The sequence below is a fragment of the Bactrocera oleae genome, chromosome 6 (genome assembly GCF_042242935.1).
Source record: "Bactrocera oleae isolate idBacOlea1 chromosome 6, idBacOlea1, whole genome shotgun sequence".
Taxonomy (NCBI): Eukaryota; Metazoa; Arthropoda; class Insecta; order Diptera; family Tephritidae; genus Bactrocera; species Bactrocera oleae.
Genome location: NC_091540.1, coordinates 10,617,748 through 10,638,652, shown reverse-complemented (window position 1 = coordinate 10,638,652; position 20,905 = coordinate 10,617,748). Strand labels below are relative to the sequence as shown.

Sequence of the window (20,905 nt, the reverse complement as noted above, 5' to 3'; positions counted from 1 at the left end):
AAGATTAAAAAGAAACCAGTATCGTAACTGAAAGAAGCCACTTCCAGTAATAAATATTGTCTAGATACAATCTCAACAAAAGTAGTGAATAATTCTAACAAAAGTTAATATGAATATTCATAAAACCTTTTCGCCACAATGGACGTCGCTAATTGTTTATTTTACTTTTGATTAAACTCGTTAACTTTTAGTTGGAGTGTTAAAAAACGGCTCTAGCCATGAAAAAACTGGAAACGATTTTTAAAAGGCAGAAGTGTATTTTTGGCAATCGATACGGAAACTACAAAATAATAGCGGGATTCACATTTTTCGAAAATTTTCTTATCTAGCTGGTTTGAAGCAGTATTTTACACTTCATTATCTTCTGAGGTTCGGTGAAAAGAGGAGGAGTATTTAACCATGGAAAAACTGCCTTCTAACTCACACAGCTTGCTTTTCCTACTGGCTCACTTATAGGTTAGCTGCTTTGATTCAATTTCTTGAGCATCGATCGCTGCGATCTACGATTAGCAGAACAAGTTTGTTTATGCATGGGAATATTATTTTCATGGGAGCGTTTTTTCTTGCTACACTTGTTGTTGTTTTTGCTATTGCTCTTGTGACATTTAAACCTAATGTTCGCTATTGTTGTATGTATTGGAAGCAATACAATTGTTGAGAAACCTAAATGGTTGTTATTGTTGTGCTCGTATGATTGAATTTTTGGGTGTTCGATACAGGCGGTGTTGTCGCTAGCATACATGTTGTTGTTGTTATAAGCAAGTGATTATTTCAAATGAGGCTTGTTGTAGCATTATCATAGTCATTGTTGTTGTTGTTTACTTTGTATGTTTGGCGTTTGAACTTATTATTATTGCACCTACAATTTGTTGTTGTAAGCCGATTCACTGCTTTGTATTTGTAATGGCTTCTTAGAGCGCGTTTGTTGTTATTATTACAGCACCGCGCATGGTTGTTGTTGTAGCTCATATTTATTTTCGGTTGAGTAGTATATTAGCATGCTATTATTGATTTTGTTTTTGTTGTGTTTAGTGAATATATTAAATTTGTATTGTTTGTTTTTATTGTTAGCCGCTTTTATATTTTTACGAACTTTTATTTATTCGATTTCCATCGGTTGTCAACAACACTTACAAAACTATAGAGGATGAGCAACAGTATTCAAATACAAATGCAGTATTCATATGTAAATTTGGTTTTCGAAAACACTTCAACCGCTAACAGCAGCGCCGCGGCGCGTTCACACAAATTTCGACAAGTTCGTTGCTTCAGTCTTCGGTGTCGCTTCGACGCGTCTGGCAGGCGTGTAATGACGCTTATTTTCAGAAATTACTTAAAAGCGTAGAAACACATTTTTAAAAGGAAAATTGTTCAATTATAATTGAAAGCAAGTAAGTAAGCGACCGGAAATAATGAACTTAGCTTAAAACGCCGCAACGCAAAAAAAAAGTGGAACAACATTAGGTGTACTAACAGCAGCTATTTAGCAAACAGCAGCTTTGAAAGAACACACAACAAAAGCGACAACCAATTAAGTCAAACAATCCAATCAGCAAAGCAGACATTGCGCATTAAACTAATCAAGAACGAACGCGCCGTTTCACCGCGCGCCTTTCAGCTCCGCGTCGCACGCCGCTTTAATTCTCTGCCGCGCGCGCAACTGCCGCCAATACAAAATGTGCAAAACGCCGAGTTCACGTCTGCTGCTGCGTCTCATAGTCGATGTTGTGATTTTAATTGCGCTCTGCTGCGTCGCGCTAATTGTGCTGCCTAAACTATTGCCCACCACACGGCGCGGCTTCTTCTGCAGCGACGCATCGCTGCGCTACCCTTACACCGCTTCGCTGCTTAATCGCGTACACATTACCATTGCGGTGATCGCCTTACCCGCTGCTATCATGTTGGTGGTGGAGATGTTGTGGGCGGCGGTGCGCGCTGCACGCAAATCTGAGACGAATACGACTATGAAGCGCGCTGGCGTACAGCAATTTGTATTCGTTGGCGTAAACATACCGACCTTCGTGAGTGAGTGCTACAAGATTGTTGGCATCTACTTCTTTGGTTTGGCGCTCGTGCTGATAGCTGCGCGCGCAACTAAAAACTTTGTGGGTCGTTTGCGCCCTTATTTTTTTGACGTCTGCCAACCGCAGTTGCTGGAGACGCTGGGCGGTGGTTTAGCTTGTGAGCGCCTCGATGCGCCATATGCGCAAAATGTCACCATGGGTTATATTGAGGATTACGAGTGCTACGAATTGGCCGCCTCAGGAGAGTTGTTGGCCATGGCGCGGCAATCTTTTCCCAGCAGTTACACAGCCACTGTTGTTTATGCCATGTGCTTCATTGTGTTTTATTTGCAGGCGCGTTTAGCTACGCGCGCACTGCTGGTGTTAAAAACTTTGTTGCAATTCGGTTTTCTGATCTTGGCCGCGCTGGTCGCGATTGAGCGCTTCTATACACACCAGAATCATTCGACGGACTTATTGGCAGGTGCGGTTTTGGGCTTTTTTGTTGCAGCTTTTACTATAGTCACCGTGGCCGATGTCTTCAAGAGTTTGCCTGTGAAAAAACGCAAGCCACGCGACGATTCTACGCGCATTTACGGATACTACGGAGTTAATCGCATTGCTAAATATTATTGATGTTGCATTTATGTGTGTTATTTCGTAAATTTATAAAGGCTATCAAAATTTTGTAAAATATTTAACTTATATTATAAGAAAGGTATGTGTTTGCAGTCAATAAAAATTTGGAAAAGTACAAAATTCTTAAATTTTTTTCATTCTAGTATTATATTAACGATTATTTATACGCTCTAATTTGAAACCGAACAAAAATGTTCGAATTTGAATTTTCAAAAATAACTGGTAAAATTCTCAAATTGATCATTAGGGCTACAAATCTAGAAAATTAGATAAAAATTCTGAAAGGAAGTGTTTTGTTGTCCTACTAAAACTGAAGTAGTCAAACCTAACCAACGCACAGTAGGACCAAATATCAATTTTTTGAACAAAAATTTAGCTTTAAGTGCTTTCATTAACGCAAAACTATTTTGCAAAAAAAGCAATGGAAAATGATTACGGCACAGTGGACGCGATATACAATTTGTGTACAATAATTTTTTAAGTTCCATTTTTAATACATCGTAAAACACTTTCATTAAAACCATAATTAAAAATATTGAGAAATAATACATGCACAGTGGGGCGAAATATAAAAATTTTAAACAAAAAAAAATTTTAGTTTCTTAATTTTCAGATATGATAAAACTTTTACCCAAAACCGATAATGGATTATAATGAGTTACTGCATGCACAGTAGGACAAAATGTAAAATTGATGGACAAAATTTATTTCAGTGTTTTAAGATGTGACAAAAAAAAACAACAGATAATAGTGAAAATTTATATACGCACAGTGGGACAAGTGTTTAAATTTAAGAACAAAAATTTTTGAGTTTCTTTTTCTCAGACATGGTAAAATTATTTACGCGGAAATAATATTAAAAGTATTGAAAGATAATAAATAAATGCACAGTGGAACCAAATATAAAATTTTTGGTGAATTTTCAACTTTTTGTATTAATAAAAAAAAATTATATATTAAAAGGTTTATTTTTAAAATAATATTTCGTGACCTTTCTAATTCTATTACAATTTTTGAGTACTTTTTTGTGTAGAAATGTGTAGTTTATAGCTGGTAATGGTGTATTCTATTATATCCTCAGCCAAATAATCTGCAAGCCCACTGCTTCTTCAAAGAACTGCTCCGAAATATATAAGCATGTAAGCAAAGAAAAGCGTAAACAAATAGTTAAAAGCTTATTCAACGAGTTTCCGTCGTCAAAGCTTTTTGCTAAGTAGCAACGTAGGTTAGTAAGAACAAACGCTACTATAAAATATGAACTTAAAGCTTACGTTCCACAAGCTACCGAACGATCAGTTGAGACGTTCAAGAAATTCAAAAGAATCAAGCACGCAAGTACATACATACATATATATTTCATATGTGACCCTCTCAGCTCATCGCTAACAATGTCGATGAGTCGATAAGTACGACTGCTCATGCCCGAGTATGTCGTGAGTAAAACCAGTTAGCAGAGGAACTACGAATGCATTAAAATAACAGTTAAACAACAACTTTGCTACAATAACTCAGAATCACTTACAACAACTACAAAAAAAACAAAGAATTTGTTAGTCAACGTGTATATTGTTAATGGACCCTCACTGACTTGGTGTTGACAAGCGTTCGCACGCCTTTCGGGGTCGAGGCTTGTACAATTATGGCCCGGCAACTTCTGTTAAATGCTTGTATGCATAAGTGAATGCTAGTAAGCACTTGTTGCTGAACTTTTGAATGCCCCGCCGTCGGACATATATAACACACACACAGACACAAGTATTTATGTACAGCGCCGGCGCATCACTCATTGCAGCGACAGCACCAATCAACGCCAGATAAAAGGAAGTGCAATGTCAACAGCTGCGAAATTGAGGAGTTATGAGGGTGTAACTTAAGCAACTGCGGCCTTAATTCTTTTTATTATTTCTTATTTTTATTATTATTCAAGCCGCGCTACGGAAGTCGGTAAGCAACTTTGCAGGCATACACACACACAAACATGCTTGATTTCAAGCCATTTGGCGCCGTTGCAAAATTAATATTCTCAATGCATTATTTTATTGTGACTGTATGTAAGCGAAGACAGCTCACTTACAAGCTTTGCACACAGCTCATTTTGGCGCGCTTTAGCAAAACGCATGCAATTGCTCATGCGAGTCGTATGTAATAGCCGCGCGCCTGTCGTTGGATTACATGCAACAAGTGACGCTGTTTACCGGTTTAGTCGTGAATTTGTTTTTGTTATTTTTTTACAAAGTGTTGATAAACAAATGAAACTTGACGAGTATCATTCATTTTTGTTTTCTTTTTGATTTTGCGTAGTAGTTGCCAGTATGTCTCTTTCGATGTGCAGTTGTCGCTTCTAGCGAGTTCTTAATGAATAGCTCTCGAAGTCAATTGAAATCTCGGCAGTTTAGGCGTCTGATTGCGAACAACAACGAATAAATAAATAACTTAGTATAAAACTTAAATGGGTAGTTAAGCTAATCTATTTTACTAATTATTTTACTAATACACTTACGTCAACAAAATTAGATATAGAATTATAATTTTGTTCGGAAAAAACATATTTTTTTGCATTTTCTGAGCAACTTGACCATAGTTTGTATATATTTTTTATACCATCAGAAAATAGAGATTTCAGCAACAAAAGCCTAGTAATTTAAAAAAAAAGCAAAATTTTGACTTGCAAATTTTCGATTGAAAATTATTGTTCTTTTCGATTTTATGTCGAAAAAAGATTTCCTCCTTTTTTGAAAAAAAAATAAAAATTTGTGCAAGTTAAAGTTAGGTTAGGTTAGGTTAGGTTAACGGGTCGATCCTAAGAAGGATCACACTTGGACAGCTTAAACGCCAGTCCGTTGTGGTACCCAAAACTCCTATGAGCCGGATCAATAGACCCTTACATGCCGACAAAGCGCTTTGTGCCTATGACAAACTTGTTGAGACGGCCAATATCTGTTTCGGCCAGATCTTCTGGACCGCCAAAAGTATGATTGCGGAGATGTTTCAATCTCAACCTAGCAAAAGCCGGACAATGGAGGAGAAAGTGCCGGGATGTTTCCACTTCACCCTCCTCCATACAGCTTTGACAACTGCCATCGGGTGGTATTCTAAGCCGCACCGCATGAGTTCCCATTGGACAGTGCCCAGTGAGAACTCCTACCATGGCGGCGAGGTGAACTTTGTTCAAGGCGAGAAGATCCCCCGACCTCCTGCGATCCACTCTCGGCCAGAAGGATCGCGCAGTCGCGCAGGAGCTGGTCGCCGACTAGCGTCTGCTGAGCTCCTGCGAGGTCCATTGGTCCAGAGCGAGAATGCAAGACGTTAGTGGAGAACCAACTCGATCCCATTCCGATGTGAGCGGGGCAAGGGTACCCCCCTGGCCAGCTCATCGGCCTTGCAATTCCCAGCGATTCCGCTGTGACCAGGCACCCAAACGAGCCTGATATTGAAGTAGCCTGATGCTAATTCTAGCGAGGACAGACACTCCTTGACTAGCTTTGAATGCACGGTTCGCGCACTCAGCGCTTGTATTGCCGCTTTGCTGTCAGAGTGAATGCTCACCTCTCTAAACGAAGCTACACTACGTAACAGTACTTCTACCGCCACCTTGATCGCGGCCACTTCCGCCTGAAAAACGCTACAGTGGTCCGGTAGCCTGAAGCAAAGATTGACGGAGAGCTCTTTACAGAAAACCCCCCTCCAACTTTCCCTCCTAGCTTCGACCCATCCGTGAAAAAACTCACCGCGCCTCTTCTCCAGCGGCTTCTTCCCTCCACATCTCCCTCGTCGGGATATGAGCAGAGAAAAAGCCGCCTCGAGAGGCCGCTGTGACGCAGTGATCCAAATTTTCAGGAATGCAGGTGAAGGAGGAGAGAATTGCGGCGTGTCCTTGTTCGGACCTCTTCACAAGCCCAGCTTCTCTGAGCCTAATAGCACACCTCGCAGCAATGCACCTACCGGCAATGTCCACGGGTGCTATATTTAATATAGCGTTGAGAGCTATTGTTGGTGTGGTTCGCAGTGCACCGGAGATTCCGATGAGCGCCGCTTTTTGAACTCGCTCAAGGTTTTTAGCCAGAGTAGTCTTTTTGAGCGCCTTCCACCAGACGAACACACCATAGAACAGTATTGGCTTGACTACGGTTTCGTAGAGCCAGAACACCACCTTTCGTGAGAGTCCCCACCTTTTACCTATAGCTCCCCTGCAGCAGTATAAGGCGAATGATGCCTTCTTGACTCTCTCCTCGATGTTCGGCCTCCAACAAAGCTTTCTATCCAGGATGAGCCCTAGGTATTTCACCTTATCAACAGGTTGAAGACGTGAACCCCCGAAGGAGGGGAGAGGCACATTTGGGATCTTAAACCTCTTAGTGAATAAAACCATTTCGGTTTTACTTGGGTTGACGGCTAGGCCGCTTCTGTTTGCCCAGTTGGATACCACGTTTAGGTACCCTTCGGTGAGCTCATAGACGGTATTCAGGAATTTACCTTTAACCATAAGAACCACATCATCAGCATAGGCTATCACTCGACAGCCTTGCTCCTCGAGTTCTATAAGTAGGTCGTTTACTTGACTTGGCACTACCCCACTCCGCCACGACAGTTCTGTCGCAAAGAAGACTAAAAAAGAGGTGTTTGAGGTTCGATTCCACTTTAAATTTTTCGAGGGCTTTAACCACTGCCTCTGGCCGAACGTTATTGAAGGCCCCCTCGATGTCGAGAAAGGTGCCCACTGCAAATTCCTTTTGCAATAGCGCTGTCTCCAGCCATGACACTACATCATGCAAAGCAGTGTCGACCGACCTGCCCTTGATATAGGCATGCTGCGCTCGTAACAGTTTACCCCTCGGTATTCTGTACCTGATGTACAGATCCATAAGTCTCTCCAGCGTTTTCAACAAAAACGAGGATAGGCTGATGGGTCTAAAATCTTTTGCACCGACATGAGAGCTTTTACCGGCCTTCGGAATGAACGCAACCTTAACCTGTCTCCAGGACTTCGGGACATGGCCCAATCTAACACAGTTCGCGTATATAGGGGCCAGCCAGCTACATGACACCTTAACCGTTCGCTGTAGTTGCGCCGGAATGATGCCATCAGGACCCGGGGACTTGAAGGGCTTAAAAGATTTCAGCGCCCAGGTAAGATGACGCTCACCCAGAAGGTCCAAGAAGGCTGTACAGCCTTCCTGAAGCTCCCCCAGTGGCACTTCTTCAGCAAAGCGATTTCGTGGAAAATGAGCATCTAAGAGTAACCTCAGCGACTCCACGCTACTCGTAGTCCACCCGCTATCTGCATTTCTTAGATACCCCACCGGAGTAGGATTTTTCGCAAGAATGCGTCTAAACCTTGAGGACTCGTGACAACCCTCTACACTGTCGCAGAAGGCTTTCCACGAAGCCCTCTTGGCTTTCTTCAAGTCGGACTTGTAAATGGCCAATCCGGCCTTGTACAACGCCCAGTCGTCGCTAGAGCCACTTTTACGGGCTTTATTGAAGAGTCGTCTACTCGAAGATCTGATCTCCGTTAGCTCCGAAGTCCACCAAGGGGGTTTCCCTCTACTTTTCTGAGTTTTCAGAGGACAGGAGCTTTCAAGAGCAGATCTGCTAACAGAGCTGAAAACCTCGACGAGCTCCTCAATCGCGTCCGCAGATAGAATCGAATCCCTGTCAGGCGCGGTTGGGAGAGCTGACCGAAGCTTCCTGCAATACAGGACCCAATTGGTATTCCTGAAGTTTCTGTAGGTTCTATGCTTTGGGCGCGAGGCGTCCAAGCTGAACCCAATATATTTGTGATCAGCAAAGGAGTGGTCGTCTAGAACTCTCCATTTCGAGATCAAGGGAGCAATTTCCCTAGTTAAAGTTAAAAAGCCCAAAAATTTGGTTTTGTAAAAAAAGGTTTTGAGGTTATGTAAAAAAAGTATATTAACAAAAGTTATAGATCTTTTCATTATCTACCACATTGTCATATAACACTTTTCTATGAAACTCGTGGTTTTGCAGGAAATTGAGATAAACCGTTTCTAACCCTTAACAATTCAAACACGCCCCAACCCTTCCTTTTCCCGATCACAGATCGCTAGTAAATTATTTTATGTATGCTATTTTATTTATCTCGTTTCCGATGGGTTTCATCTGTCGTCAATAATTTTTGCTTTAATGTTTATCTCTATCGTTTACGAGAGGTCTCATCTTACTATGATTTTTTTTTTTTTTTCAAATCATTTACCCTGGTCTATCTGTAAACATCATATATATAAAATATTTGATTAATTTTTCACATTTAAATATAATTTTTACATATAAAATATATTGTTATTATCAAATTTCGAGTAATACATAACCTAAAAAATTGTTCTTGAAAAGTCTGTTATAAGCCCAAAAGCGCCTTTAAAATTTAAAATAAGAGACTTTAGTAAAGAAAAATTTAGCAACTTAGACCAGATTTCGATAAAAGCGCTGCAGTTTCGTGTTTTAAAACAAAGTTTTCTAATAGTTCACGCAAGATTTTGACGACCCTAAATGGGTTGGTTTCTTACAGGAAACAGTTAGTTTATTAACAACCTATAAATTATGAAATTTTCATCAACTTTTTTTTCATTAATTTTTGCACTTGCGGAAGTCATATTTTCGCGCTTTCCTGCTTAATTTATACAAAAACTCAAATCGACTTAAAAATCTAAAAATATTAAAATAAATAAAAATAAAATACTTAACCATAATTTCATTTCCACGTTAATTAATGCCGTGTCGTTTAAATAAAATAAAACTGCAGACTAGCCACCTCAATACTAATTGAATAACAGACACACCGCAAAACTAAGAAAAAGCGCGGCGCGACACCAATTACCAGCCAAGGAAAATAAGAAGCAGTAAAGCAAAAAAACAGTTAAACACAACAACAACAACAACGGGAACAATGAAAGCAATAAAATATTTGCGATTTTCCAGCAAATTATTGGCCAATAAAATGTTCATTGGCGAGCTGCTGTGTACTTACAGCCGCCAACCGCTTTGTGCACTTGAGCGTGGCAATAAGAGCTGCGCTTGTAACTACAAACAACAGCAACGCCAATAAACTGAGACTACCAAAAAATTTATTTACAATAAAAAAAAAATTGAAGAGAGTCGTAAACCGATGCGAGGCAGTTGAGCGTGAAAAATAAAATCAGCAAAAGCGCCAGCGCTCAGCTTGCTGCGTGTAGCGAACGAGCGCGAGGAGGCAGGTGCCTGGCAAGTGTGTGCAAATTCAACTTCATTCATATTTGTATCAATTTTCTACAGATTAAGTAAATTTTTGTATATTTTTTTTATTATTTCTACGCTGTTAATTACTTTGTGTTTTTGTGTGAGTATTACGCCTGCGTTGCAAGCACTTGTGCAGCTTTAATTTAATCCAAAAGTGAGAAGTGTGTGTAATTAATAAGCTGTGTTGCAGTAAATCAGTTAAAAAGCTGTGATTACTTGGCCTCAAATGAATATTGACAACATAGCTATAAAACAAAGAAAAAGTATACAAGAAAAATATAATAATACACCATATACAGTAATTAAACTAAATGATATAAAAAAATTAAAGCAAAAAAACGAATAAAGTATAATACACTTCCCAAGTAAAAACTTTTTTTTACAAGAACTCAATTTTATAAGTCAGCTTGTATGGCAGCAATATGATATAGTGTTCCCATCTGAACAATATGTTTGTAGACACTACCGTTACCTTGGACAATTATCTATGCAAAATTTCTTGAAAATATCTTGTCAAATAAAAAGTTTCCCATAGACGAACTGAGCGATCAAACAATGTGATAGCTACATATACCCATGGTAGTATATACACATATGTATATGATTATTTATATATATGTAAATTCTGTGGAGCTTCTTACGCTTCCTTTAGAGTGTTACAAACTTCGTAACAAATCTTATATAAAATTGTTCTGCGTATATATCATGGAGTTTGCATATTTGCATTGGTCTTTTTTTATTTGTGAAGGGTATTCTAGCTTCGGTGCAGCCGAAATCAACATTTTTCTTGCTTTATGTATTGATTACTGGCCCAACAATACCTCGAAAGGAAAGTTGAGCCTTTGATAAAAATTTCTGTAAACCCATTAATTACATCTCTCCACGGAAATCTTTAGTAAAAGGCGAAAGATTTATTCGACAACTGAAAAGAAGTCAGGGTAACTTTATAAAGCGGACACTAAAAGTTATAAGCTGGGGTTAACATAAATGGGGTGAGAATTGTAAGAGTATAAGAAAATTGTTAAGGAAAATCTGCATTAAGGATTACTCTTGGATCGCTTGGAAACAGTACAGTATGCGAAATCACACAAAAATATAGGTAGTTTGGAATCAATGAAGTGACGAAAATTGCGATAATAAATAGCGAGACTTGCGAAGAGCTACAATTATTTTCAGATTGGATTTTGTACATGGAAAATAGCGATCACTATAGCTAATTGTGTTGCATCGTTGGAGTAAACTATTTCACATATCGGCTGCAAAAAGATATTAATTTTTAAGAAGATATTTATTTTTTTTCAAAAGCGCAATCTATTAGACATTTTTATTGGCTTAACAACTTTGTTTAAATCGTGTTCTAAGAGTATACTTTGGCTCGTTTGCTACAAAAATGATGTGCCAACAGACCTTTTAACTTGATCTTTGCTATACTAGTATTTTTTATCCAACACATAACAACCAGAGTAAACCCCCGTAAGTTAAACACTCAGTTACACACATCAAAACCTCTCATTATCAGCACAGTGTTAACGTAGTTTAAACAATTCATAAGCTCATTATAATCACTTTCGAAAATTAACGCCAATCTACAATGCAACGAAATTGTCACGCCTTTCGCAGTTTCCAACACCATTTGACATCATTAAATTTACAGTTGAGTTTTTAAATTTTTAAAGCATTTTTAAGCATATCCGCGCGTCATACATCCTCTTTTTAATTTTCACTTACTTTAATTAAATAAGTTATTTTGTTTTTTAACGTCATCTTCATAGCAACATTAACATAGCAGCTACCAGCAAGCTCAATCGTCACAGCTTACATGCCAACATACATATATACTTATATATGTATGTATGTATGTAGAAGCAAATAATAATTCAATAAAGCTACACTTATTCATTCAATTTGAGGTCGAGTTCAGTTTTTTAATCTAATTAACCAAACGGCTCACGCTCCCCATTTGCCTACTATGAACATAGCATGCACTCGTTGTTAAACAATTGTGGCGTTCGCACCAAAACGCCCATTTTTTGTAGAAGATGCATTCGGTCTGCTAGCGCTAACAAAGAAGGCAGTAGCACAATAAAGTTAGATTGCGAGTTATGAACAAATGTTTTTACACACCAACATGTGTACATATATATATATATATACTTGTATGTATATATGTATGTCGGTATATATGTTTGCACATGTAGGTATATGTGTTAGCTTGTGCGCTTGTTTAGCGTTCTAGCCTAGTCACCCATTGACATTGTACGCTCATTTACTCATATTACAGTTAGTTCTTTACGCAATTATTTGTTTGCTAGTGTCGCGCTGAGAGCGTAAAATGAGAGCGGCACTTAAGGTTATGCGTCGGATTTTTAGTTATGTAAACTTATACGGTTGAAACGACTTTGGAAAGTCGAAAAACTGAAACATTTCAGACAAGCCGATCTATAATAATATGAGGTTCAGCCTATCGGAAAATGTACCTAGCAGAAAGCTTTTGAAACTTACGAGTGTAAAACTAAATGGAATGGTCGCCTATAGTCGAATTATTGAGTAGGGAGAAAGAAAGCAAGTAACACAACTCAATTTTGCCATGCTTTCAGAGTTGATATTCTTCCAGTTAAACATTATATTTTTAAAGTTTTTGATCCAAGATAGAGTTATACATATATATAATATTATATATATATTAACTATAATCTGCCGATTGGTCGAGAACATTTGAAATTATTGTATTTGTTGCAGATCATGACTAATCGATATACGATTTTTGTGGTTATATATACGAAATAATATAATATTATAAATTGTGGACCTATCGAGTACGAGGAAAATCGATAAACGATTTACGTATATTGAAAAAAAAAATAAAAGTTCGGCCTATATAAAAATTAAAATTTAAAAAACGCGCAAAGAAGATGCTTACACCAATAGAAAATTTAGATTTGGCTGTTTATAGAAAGTGATGTTTATATTTCTAAAGAGAACACTGAAACAACTTGAAAATTTTTGAAAGTGAAAAAGACCCGACATTTAAGTAAACTTTCTCGAGGTAAAGAAGTGTCTAGAGCTTAAAGTTTTCATGCTATCACTAAAAACAGAAAGCATAATTTGTAATTATAACGTTATTTTTTTATTTCAATGTTGCAGATTTTAAAGTCGTTATGCAAGCACTCACTGTTATATAAATTTATATCTGGCATTGTTTCTGCGCACATCAGCGTTCGTGAAGATCACCTTATAGCTCAATCTCAAATCTGAAGAGGGCGCATAAAAGTTATTACGCAAACATAAAACAATGACCATAAACGACAAGTAGGTGTGAAGTATTTATTTTTGAGGCTACCCTTGAAGATCAGGGCGATCAGTTATCATAAATTTTCGTATCAAAACAAACATGCGTCAAAAATAGCGCACACGTGAACAAACGAATGGCGCAAGAGCGCTATTTACGGAAAAGAGAGCGGAAGAGCGAGAAAGTGGGTTTGTGCGAGGCCAACGAGGGTATGAGAGCGTATTACTTGTAATGTTCAAACATGCGACAAAATGTGGTTGTGGGAAGTAAGAGGGGTGTGTTTGTCAAGTGCGGGTGGCAGCAGGTGTATGATATTATGATGGTGCGAAAATTGCTCGGCTACTGTTAAACCGTGACTTTGGCATTCGCTTTCGTTTTCATTGCTGTTTTGTTTTCGCTCTGCCTATGAGTGTCGCTGTGCTTTTCTATTAAAATAGCTATTTAGAGCCGGTTATTAGTCACTTCTGCCATTTTAGTTCGATTGACTGCCGCCTGATTACTCATTACGCTTATACAAATAACTTATCTATGTGTTATTTTATTATTTTAGCCACGTATTATAGTTATATTCGCTTTATCAATTTTTATTATTATTTATCATATTCTTTATAGCACTTGTTCAGCGTGTTGCTTATGTTTATAACTACAAGTAAACATGTTTTACGATATTTACGTTGCGTTGTAGTTTTTTCGCCACTGGCGGTGGCTCTGAATTATCTACGAACTACATTTGTTAACGAATGCAATTGAGGCGAACACGAAAACTCACAAGTCATATAGTCAAAAATTAAAGTCACATACGCGTTTAATATAAGCGACTGACGCTTTGTCAACCGTCATGCAATGCGACAGGCGTGCGAGCAAATTTACGAAGTACGCTTGTACTTTAAGGTCGAAGCGCTCCCCTGCGCACGCTCGCAAAGAGACCAATCGGGAATTTTTACCATAAGTAGGCAATGAAACTTAAGCGGGTGGTTGTAATCAACGAATCCGGGTTAATCAACCAACAGTTAAGTTAACTTCACGATCATTCGCTGAGTGTGCGTGTATTGTTGGAAAAAGTTCTACACACACTACCGTTGAGTGGAGCGCCAAAGAGCGTAGCGTAAGCATACAGATAAGCATTAACTGACTGCGGTCAAAGTTTGCTCAGTTTTTGTTATTAACGCTATTGTTATTGTTGCGTTTTATTACTACTGCGAGCGTCGCCGCATAATGGTTATAATTCTGAAATAAATTTGTTGAAAACAAGGCAAGCGCGCTCAGTCACAAATGATCCTACGACGCGCATCACTGAACGCGGAAAGCTTACGCGCAGTGAACGAACGAAACGAAATACAAAAACAGAGTTGCAAATAAATATTTTTTTGTCAAAAATTAAAGCAATTAGAAGAACGAAACAACAAAATAAGCAGCAGAGTTTACAGTAACAATTAAAGTGTTTTAAAAAGCTTCGCAACCAAAGCTATATAGCGTTAACTGAAAGTCGCGCAACGAGTAAAATCAAACTAGCTAAGTTACTTGTACGTAACAAGCTCTCAAGCCAGCAGTTGTCCTTTCCAGACGCCTGAAATCAACAGGTGCTGCTCACTTAAACGCAAATTTCGTATATACAATCAATTCACAGCGCCATGAAAGGCAATAGACTCACCACGCACGATCGCCGGTTTCTACGCAGCATATTGACCGATTTGATCATCTTTATTGTGCTCGGCATACCGATATTGATATGCGAGTTTGTCATCGAGCCTTTTCGTCGCGGCTTCTTCTGTGACGATGAAACGATACGTTATCCTTTTCGCCCGAATACGATAACCACCGTTACGCTCGCTATAATTATCTTGGTCGTGCCGGCGATTATTCTGCTTTTAGTCGAATTAACGCTCTTCTATCGTTGCGATCGCATACGTGAGACGGTGCTGCTGCTCGGCTACAAGGTGCCTGCATGGCTTTTGGAATTCGCGAAACATGCGCTCTACTTTACATTCGGTGGCCTACTAACACTCGCAGCGACGGAGGTGGGCAAGTTCACAATTGGACGTTTGCGTCCACATTTCATCAGCGTATGTCAGCCACAGTTGAGCGACGGCAGCAATTGTGAGTCGCCACAGAATCGGCATCGCTACATTGAGAATTACACTTGTGTAAGCAGCGGCTATACGTTGGGAGACGTGTGGGAGGCGCGTTTGTCCTTTCCAAGTGGTCACTCAAGCTTGAGTTTCTTCGCGCTCACTTACATCGCTATTTATCTGCAGTACAAAATCACCTGGCGTGGTTCGAAATTGACACGGCATTTTCTGCAGTTCACACTGGTAATGTTGGCTTGGTTCACGGCGCTGTCGCGCATCATGGACAATTGGCATCACTGGTCAGATGTGCTATGCGGGAGTGTTTTGGGTTTTGCAATGGCGCTAATTACCGCCCGTTATATTACAAAGGAATTCAAGACGCCACAGTCGTGTTTGCGTGTGCAGCTGCCGAGGCAGGACACGTGTACGACGCTGAACGAGATCGTACCGACGCCACCACCGTATACGGTGGGACTTGGCGTCGATGATAGCGTACCGTCGCTGCATCGAGAGAGCAATGGCGGTAGCACGCGCAGCTTCAGTAATGATCAGTATTGCACGAAAGTGTGACTTTCAGGGGTGACAGTAGGGAAGGAGAGTAATTTAACTTAAAATGTGATAGTTACTAATTAAGTGGTTGAAATATTGTAAAATGCTGATTATGCTAAGTGGTAATTATGGAACAAGAAACGTGTAAATACTTGAAAAATTAAAGGCAGATATAATGTAAGTGGGGACAGTTTTAAAAACTAAAGTGTAATGCTAGCGTCTCATGCGATGCAATTCCTAATATTGATTATATTATATATATAATATGTGGGCAGTTTTGCGGTATTAAAAAGTGAGAACAGTTTGCAAAGTACGATGAAACGCAGATTCCCGCTTACTATTCAAGTTGGAAAGCTTCAAACGGGACGCAATTATTTTACGTAATTAGTGTTGTTATTGTCTTTTTCGGCCTTTTTGTACAAATAAGTAAATTTTTGTCATATAATAAAAAAAATTTTGTCATAGCATAAAAGTCGAAGGTTGCAAACCAGATATTGCCAAACTGGGAACAGTTCAAAATCAGCGAAAAGAAGTTGCAGCAAGCTAAAAATATATACAGAGTTTTTTCGAAGAAAAACCTTTTTAAAACTGAGAACACTTTAAAATTTGCTGAGCACAGTTACATTGCAAGGGCAGCTTTTACAATAATGAAAATAAAATACGGACAAATATGTTAGTAAAACCAAAGATCTTATAAATTTTAAGAAAAAAAACTTGTTAATTCAAAATAAGTTTTTTATAAAAATTTAAGCAAAAATTAATAAATTTATTCACAACTTTTAAGAAAAAAATATTAACGCAACTACATATTCTATTGCAGAAAACAGATTTGTATGCCATTGCATATATTTAACCAAAATATATACACTGTTTCAATTGAGAAAATTATATTTGTTATTAAGTTAAAATTTATTTACAAATGTATTCCTAATTTTTGCCGTCTCAGTATCAGTTCCGCGTAAATTTGCGTGTTTACTTGCGTAGTTTTTATGATATATAGCTTTGAGAACTTATTAATGTAGATTGCGATTCAGTGTAAATTAACCGTTATGTGGTTATTTATAAAATTACGTTTTAAGTAATTGTTTAAAAATAAAGAAAAAACAAATGAAATTTCATGATTTTTATAATACACTGGAACAACAAATTTTGTGTATATTTAAGCAACAGCTTAAAAGTCGAACTGGTAAAATTTTTGGACGGAGAACAACATTGGCAATTTCGCTCGGGAAGTTGCGTCATGGTAAATAAGGAGGAGGGGTGTGCACTCTCAATTCGATTTAAGTAAACAAAATTTTGATAAAATATTTTTTTTTTTGTACAATAGCGCTTACACAGATTGTTTTTTTAGAACATATTAAACAGCTAAGCTAGTTAGATGCAAAACGTTTCCGGCGATAGCTTTGCCTATAACGAAAAAAAACTCTACGAATATATTTCATACTTGAAAGCGAAATTTTAAAAATAACCCATTCACTAGAGACTCCACCGGAATTACACAAAACGAGCAAATAATGATTTACAAATACAAAAAATAAATAACAAAGCAACAGCAGTTAATATGCCAGCATTGTTTGCCTGCGCTTAGCAACCACATTACGATATGACGATGCCTCATACTTCAGATGGCAATCAGGTGAATCATTCTGATTATAAAACTTTACATTCCAATGCGTTTCACGCCTAGTGCCGTTTAGCATATATCTTTTATGTATGTGTGTTAATGCAAATGTTTTCGCTTTAGTGTACTAGAACTAAGACTGTATAAAAAATAACTAGTTAGTAGCCAGTTTGATGGTAGTGAGTGTAATTGGAAAAAGGGTAACAGTAGGCATATGCTGAATTTTTTAATAGCAATAATTTATAGATAAATTTGTAATGTAGTCTGTTAGGAACTAGTTCTGATATGATGAAATTTGGTGACTTAACTTATTTTCTGTATTTCAGAATTTTTGTATTTGTAGCTATTTCAGAATTTTATGCAAACAGGTCTATATTTAAACATGTCACAAGTACATATACATATGTATATGTCAGTACATACATGTGCATATACAAGTATATACATGACATACCTGAGGCTTGTTTCTCACACTTCGGCTACCTGTCTACTTTAACAAAGAAGTTTCAACACACATCTCCAGGAATGTGCGTAACTTTTGTGAGTGGAACAATCAGGCATTTATACATTGGTGTACAAAAACAATAATCTTTTATAGCGACATCAATTTCCTATTATATTTCGATTTAAACATTAATGAGTTTACGTTATACTATTCTATATATTATTTGCTAAATGCGAAAAGGTAGCAGCCTTGGGAATTGTATTATTTACCTATCGTAAATCTAGAAGTAGTTTAGAAACTATTCGTACAGCATTTTATTAAAAAGAAAATGTTAAGGTTATTGTGTAGGAAGTTCATATACCATACATAATCTTACACTCCAGAGGGCAACATGCATAACTGTGGTGAGTAAAAATTGATTGACAGTTTCGAATTGGACGACCACATAATTCGAAAAATTCAAAAATGCCCTTATATTCACTAAGAAAAACACTCCTTCGAATGCTCAGCAATAAGAAGTATTGGTAAAATATTATATGTGCCGAATACCCTGGTCGTACTGAAATACTGGGTTGATGCGTGACAGAGTTGAAGTAAACTCTCATAACACTTCGCTTTTAACAAAGATCTGTACATACTTGTTATCTTGCTATGAAGAATCTATCAGATATTAAACTGACAAGGAAAAATAATTAGTTTTGATTGTAATTGTAAGGCCAAGAAGCGATAATCTTAACGGCCAAAAATTAGAACATAACAGGGAAGGACAAATAACTAAATATATATTGAACAAAAAACACGCTGCTAGCAGAAATCAGTAGTTAAGGTTAGTAATTGTATGTATATGTATGTATAATTCATGCTTTTGCAAAGCAAATGCTGTTAAGGTGCAATAATACGCACGTTTTCTTTCTTGAAAATAATCCACATGCAGGCATAGAAATTTTATGCCGCAAGCATGACAAGAAACACTTTATGCGTCACAACATTTACCTGCGCTGGAGAATGAGTTTCCTGTGCTATAAAGTGATCTCAACTCGTGTACCTTAAAGATGTGCTAACAGGCTGCTGACTCAGCTCATGAATTCTGTTGTAAGCGCTGCTTTTACCTGGAGTTTAATCTCTTATGCATTTCTTATACAAAAAACCTTTTAAAGGTGTTCCTTGCATCATCTTCATAAAATAAAATGTGTTTAAAATTTTTCTTTGCACTTCTAGAATTCTCAACTACCTCATATATTCCTACACTCAAATGCTTTCATTTTGTAGTCTAAAATTACCTTGACTTCTCTTCAGTTGTCGAATAAATCTTTCGCCTTTTACTAAAGATTTCCGTGGAGAGGAGTAATTAATGGGTCTAACGGAATTTTTGTCAAAGGTTCAACTTTTCTTTCGAGATATTGTTGGACCGTTAATTAATACATAAAAATTATGGAATAGTATAAACTAAACCTGAAAATGTCTAAAATAAGCTGCTTGAGTAGACCAAAATGTACTGATTTTCTCTTATTTATTTTAGAGCCGTTGAATCTACATATGTATAACTAAAATTAGTTTAATTAAAATTTATTATTCACGCCTCAATTGTTTTTCTCGAACATTTTTTAAATAATTTTCCGTACTATGAGTTTCAATTCTAACGTACATGTACGTATATGTGTGCATATGGAAATGTCTCTCCCAGTCCTCTTATGCTTAACCACCATTCCACAAAACATTTGACAGCTCCGCATGCAATTATTCATCTTCAGTTGTCCCCGCTCATTGTCACTCAACTGCCAAGCTGGCATAATAAAGTCGGTTGGTGTATATCAGTAGACCCCTGTGGTGTAAACTATACTCACAAACACACATTTCATATGACTACTGTGTGTAGAGAGGCACAGAAGTGCGCTGCCATCATTATCATTTCAGTTGGACTTGTATGCCAAGCGTCCATTTCAATTGGATTTCGTATTCAAATCAATTACAAATTGATTTATTATTGCGGACAACCACCAGCCGGGTTGGTTGCTGGTTTGTGCAACAAAACCCTTGAATTTACTTGCATTAAATAAGACATTAGAGTGGTAAGCAGGTAAACACCAGTAATGAAACGCCAAGTTGTGTGTAGATATTACTTTGCGCATGCGCATGCATTCCATGAACAAAGCGTTTATTAGTTAGATGTCATTCATCTGAGAATCCCTATTGTGTTCAGCGGGTGGTCAAGATACCGTACGCTAACTAATTTGATAGGAAAAATGTTTTGCGTGTTAAATTTATTGTTGCCACATTTGTACTAAATTTCATTTTAAAGAGGCTGGTGGCTATTTAATTAATAGTTTTAGGTTAGTAAGATTGAAATATATTATTGCTACCGAAAAATTTATTTGATATATTGCTTATGGAGTAATTAATAACATATTCTTCAACAGTGCTACTGAGAGTCTTGTTAATTTTATGATTAGATAATTTTATAAATATAAAACATCGAAACTGCCAACTCATTAGGTAAAAGTTTAATACTAATTTGTAGTTTGCAATTTATTCATAATCGGCCCAACTATACCTCGTAAGGAAAGTGGAGCCTTTAACAAAAATTCCGTTAGACCCATTAATTACTCCTCTCCACGGAAATCTTTAGTAAAAGGCGAAAGATTTATTCGACAACTGAAGAGAAGTCAAGGTAATTTTACACTACAAAAAGGAAAGCATATAAGTGAAGAAACAGCTGAAGTGGTTGAGAATTATTGAAGTGTAAATGAAAATGCTTAACAAATATTCTCTCTAAGGATCACTTAAGGCTCACATTTGAAAGTTTGTTTGTGCGAGACATCCAAAAAATATAGAAATCCAGTTAAAAGTAGCGCTGACAGCATGATTCATAAGCACATAGCATAGCTTAAGGAGATGAGAGATGTTGAAATTATTTTAGAGCAGAGGAAACTCATATACCGGCGCAGGTATATACTTATTTAGTGGCATATAGGATTGCGAATTTTTGAATTCAAAAAATTTAAATTACAATTTAAATTTTTAATATTTTAATTCAAGATGTTTGGGAGTAAAAATTAG

The 20,905-nt window shown here is 37.5% G+C and overlaps 2 protein-coding genes and 3 non-coding genes across 5 annotated transcripts; 3 read left to right on the top strand and 2 right to left on the bottom strand.

Annotated features, from left to right (window-relative positions):
- The first annotated feature begins 1,261 nt into the window (after window positions 1–1,261).
- On the top strand, window positions 1,262–2,740 carry LOC106625423 (putative phosphatidate phosphatase). The gene has a single exon (XM_014245239.3). The coding sequence runs from the start codon at window positions 1,677–1,679 to the stop codon at window positions 2,637–2,639; it is 963 nt and encodes a 320-aa protein (XP_014100714.2). The 5' UTR covers window positions 1,262–1,676; the 3' UTR covers window positions 2,640–2,740.
- Window positions 2,741–10,699: 7,959 nt separating this feature from the next.
- On the bottom strand, window positions 10,700–10,817 carry LOC118680603 (U5 spliceosomal RNA). Its single transcript, XR_004976184.2, has one exon. It is a non-coding gene; the product is annotated as a U5 spliceosomal RNA (small nuclear RNA).
- Window positions 10,818–14,412: 3,595 nt separating this feature from the next.
- Window positions 14,413–16,895, top strand: LOC106621494 (putative phosphatidate phosphatase). Its single transcript, XM_014240391.3, has one exon. It carries the CDS (start codon window positions 14,796–14,798, stop codon window positions 15,801–15,803), a length of 1,008 nt encoding a protein of 335 aa, XP_014095866.1. The 5' UTR covers window positions 14,413–14,795; the 3' UTR covers window positions 15,804–16,895.
- A 2,229-nt stretch (window positions 16,896–19,124) lies between these two features.
- Window positions 19,125–19,237, top strand: LOC118680599 (U5 spliceosomal RNA). Its single transcript, XR_004976180.1, has one exon. It is a non-coding gene; the product is annotated as a U5 spliceosomal RNA (small nuclear RNA).
- Window positions 19,238–20,403: 1,166 nt separating this feature from the next.
- On the bottom strand, window positions 20,404–20,520 carry LOC118680600 (U5 spliceosomal RNA). The gene has a single exon (XR_004976181.2). It is a non-coding gene; the product is annotated as a U5 spliceosomal RNA (small nuclear RNA).
- Window positions 20,521–20,905: the final 385 nt, after the last annotated feature.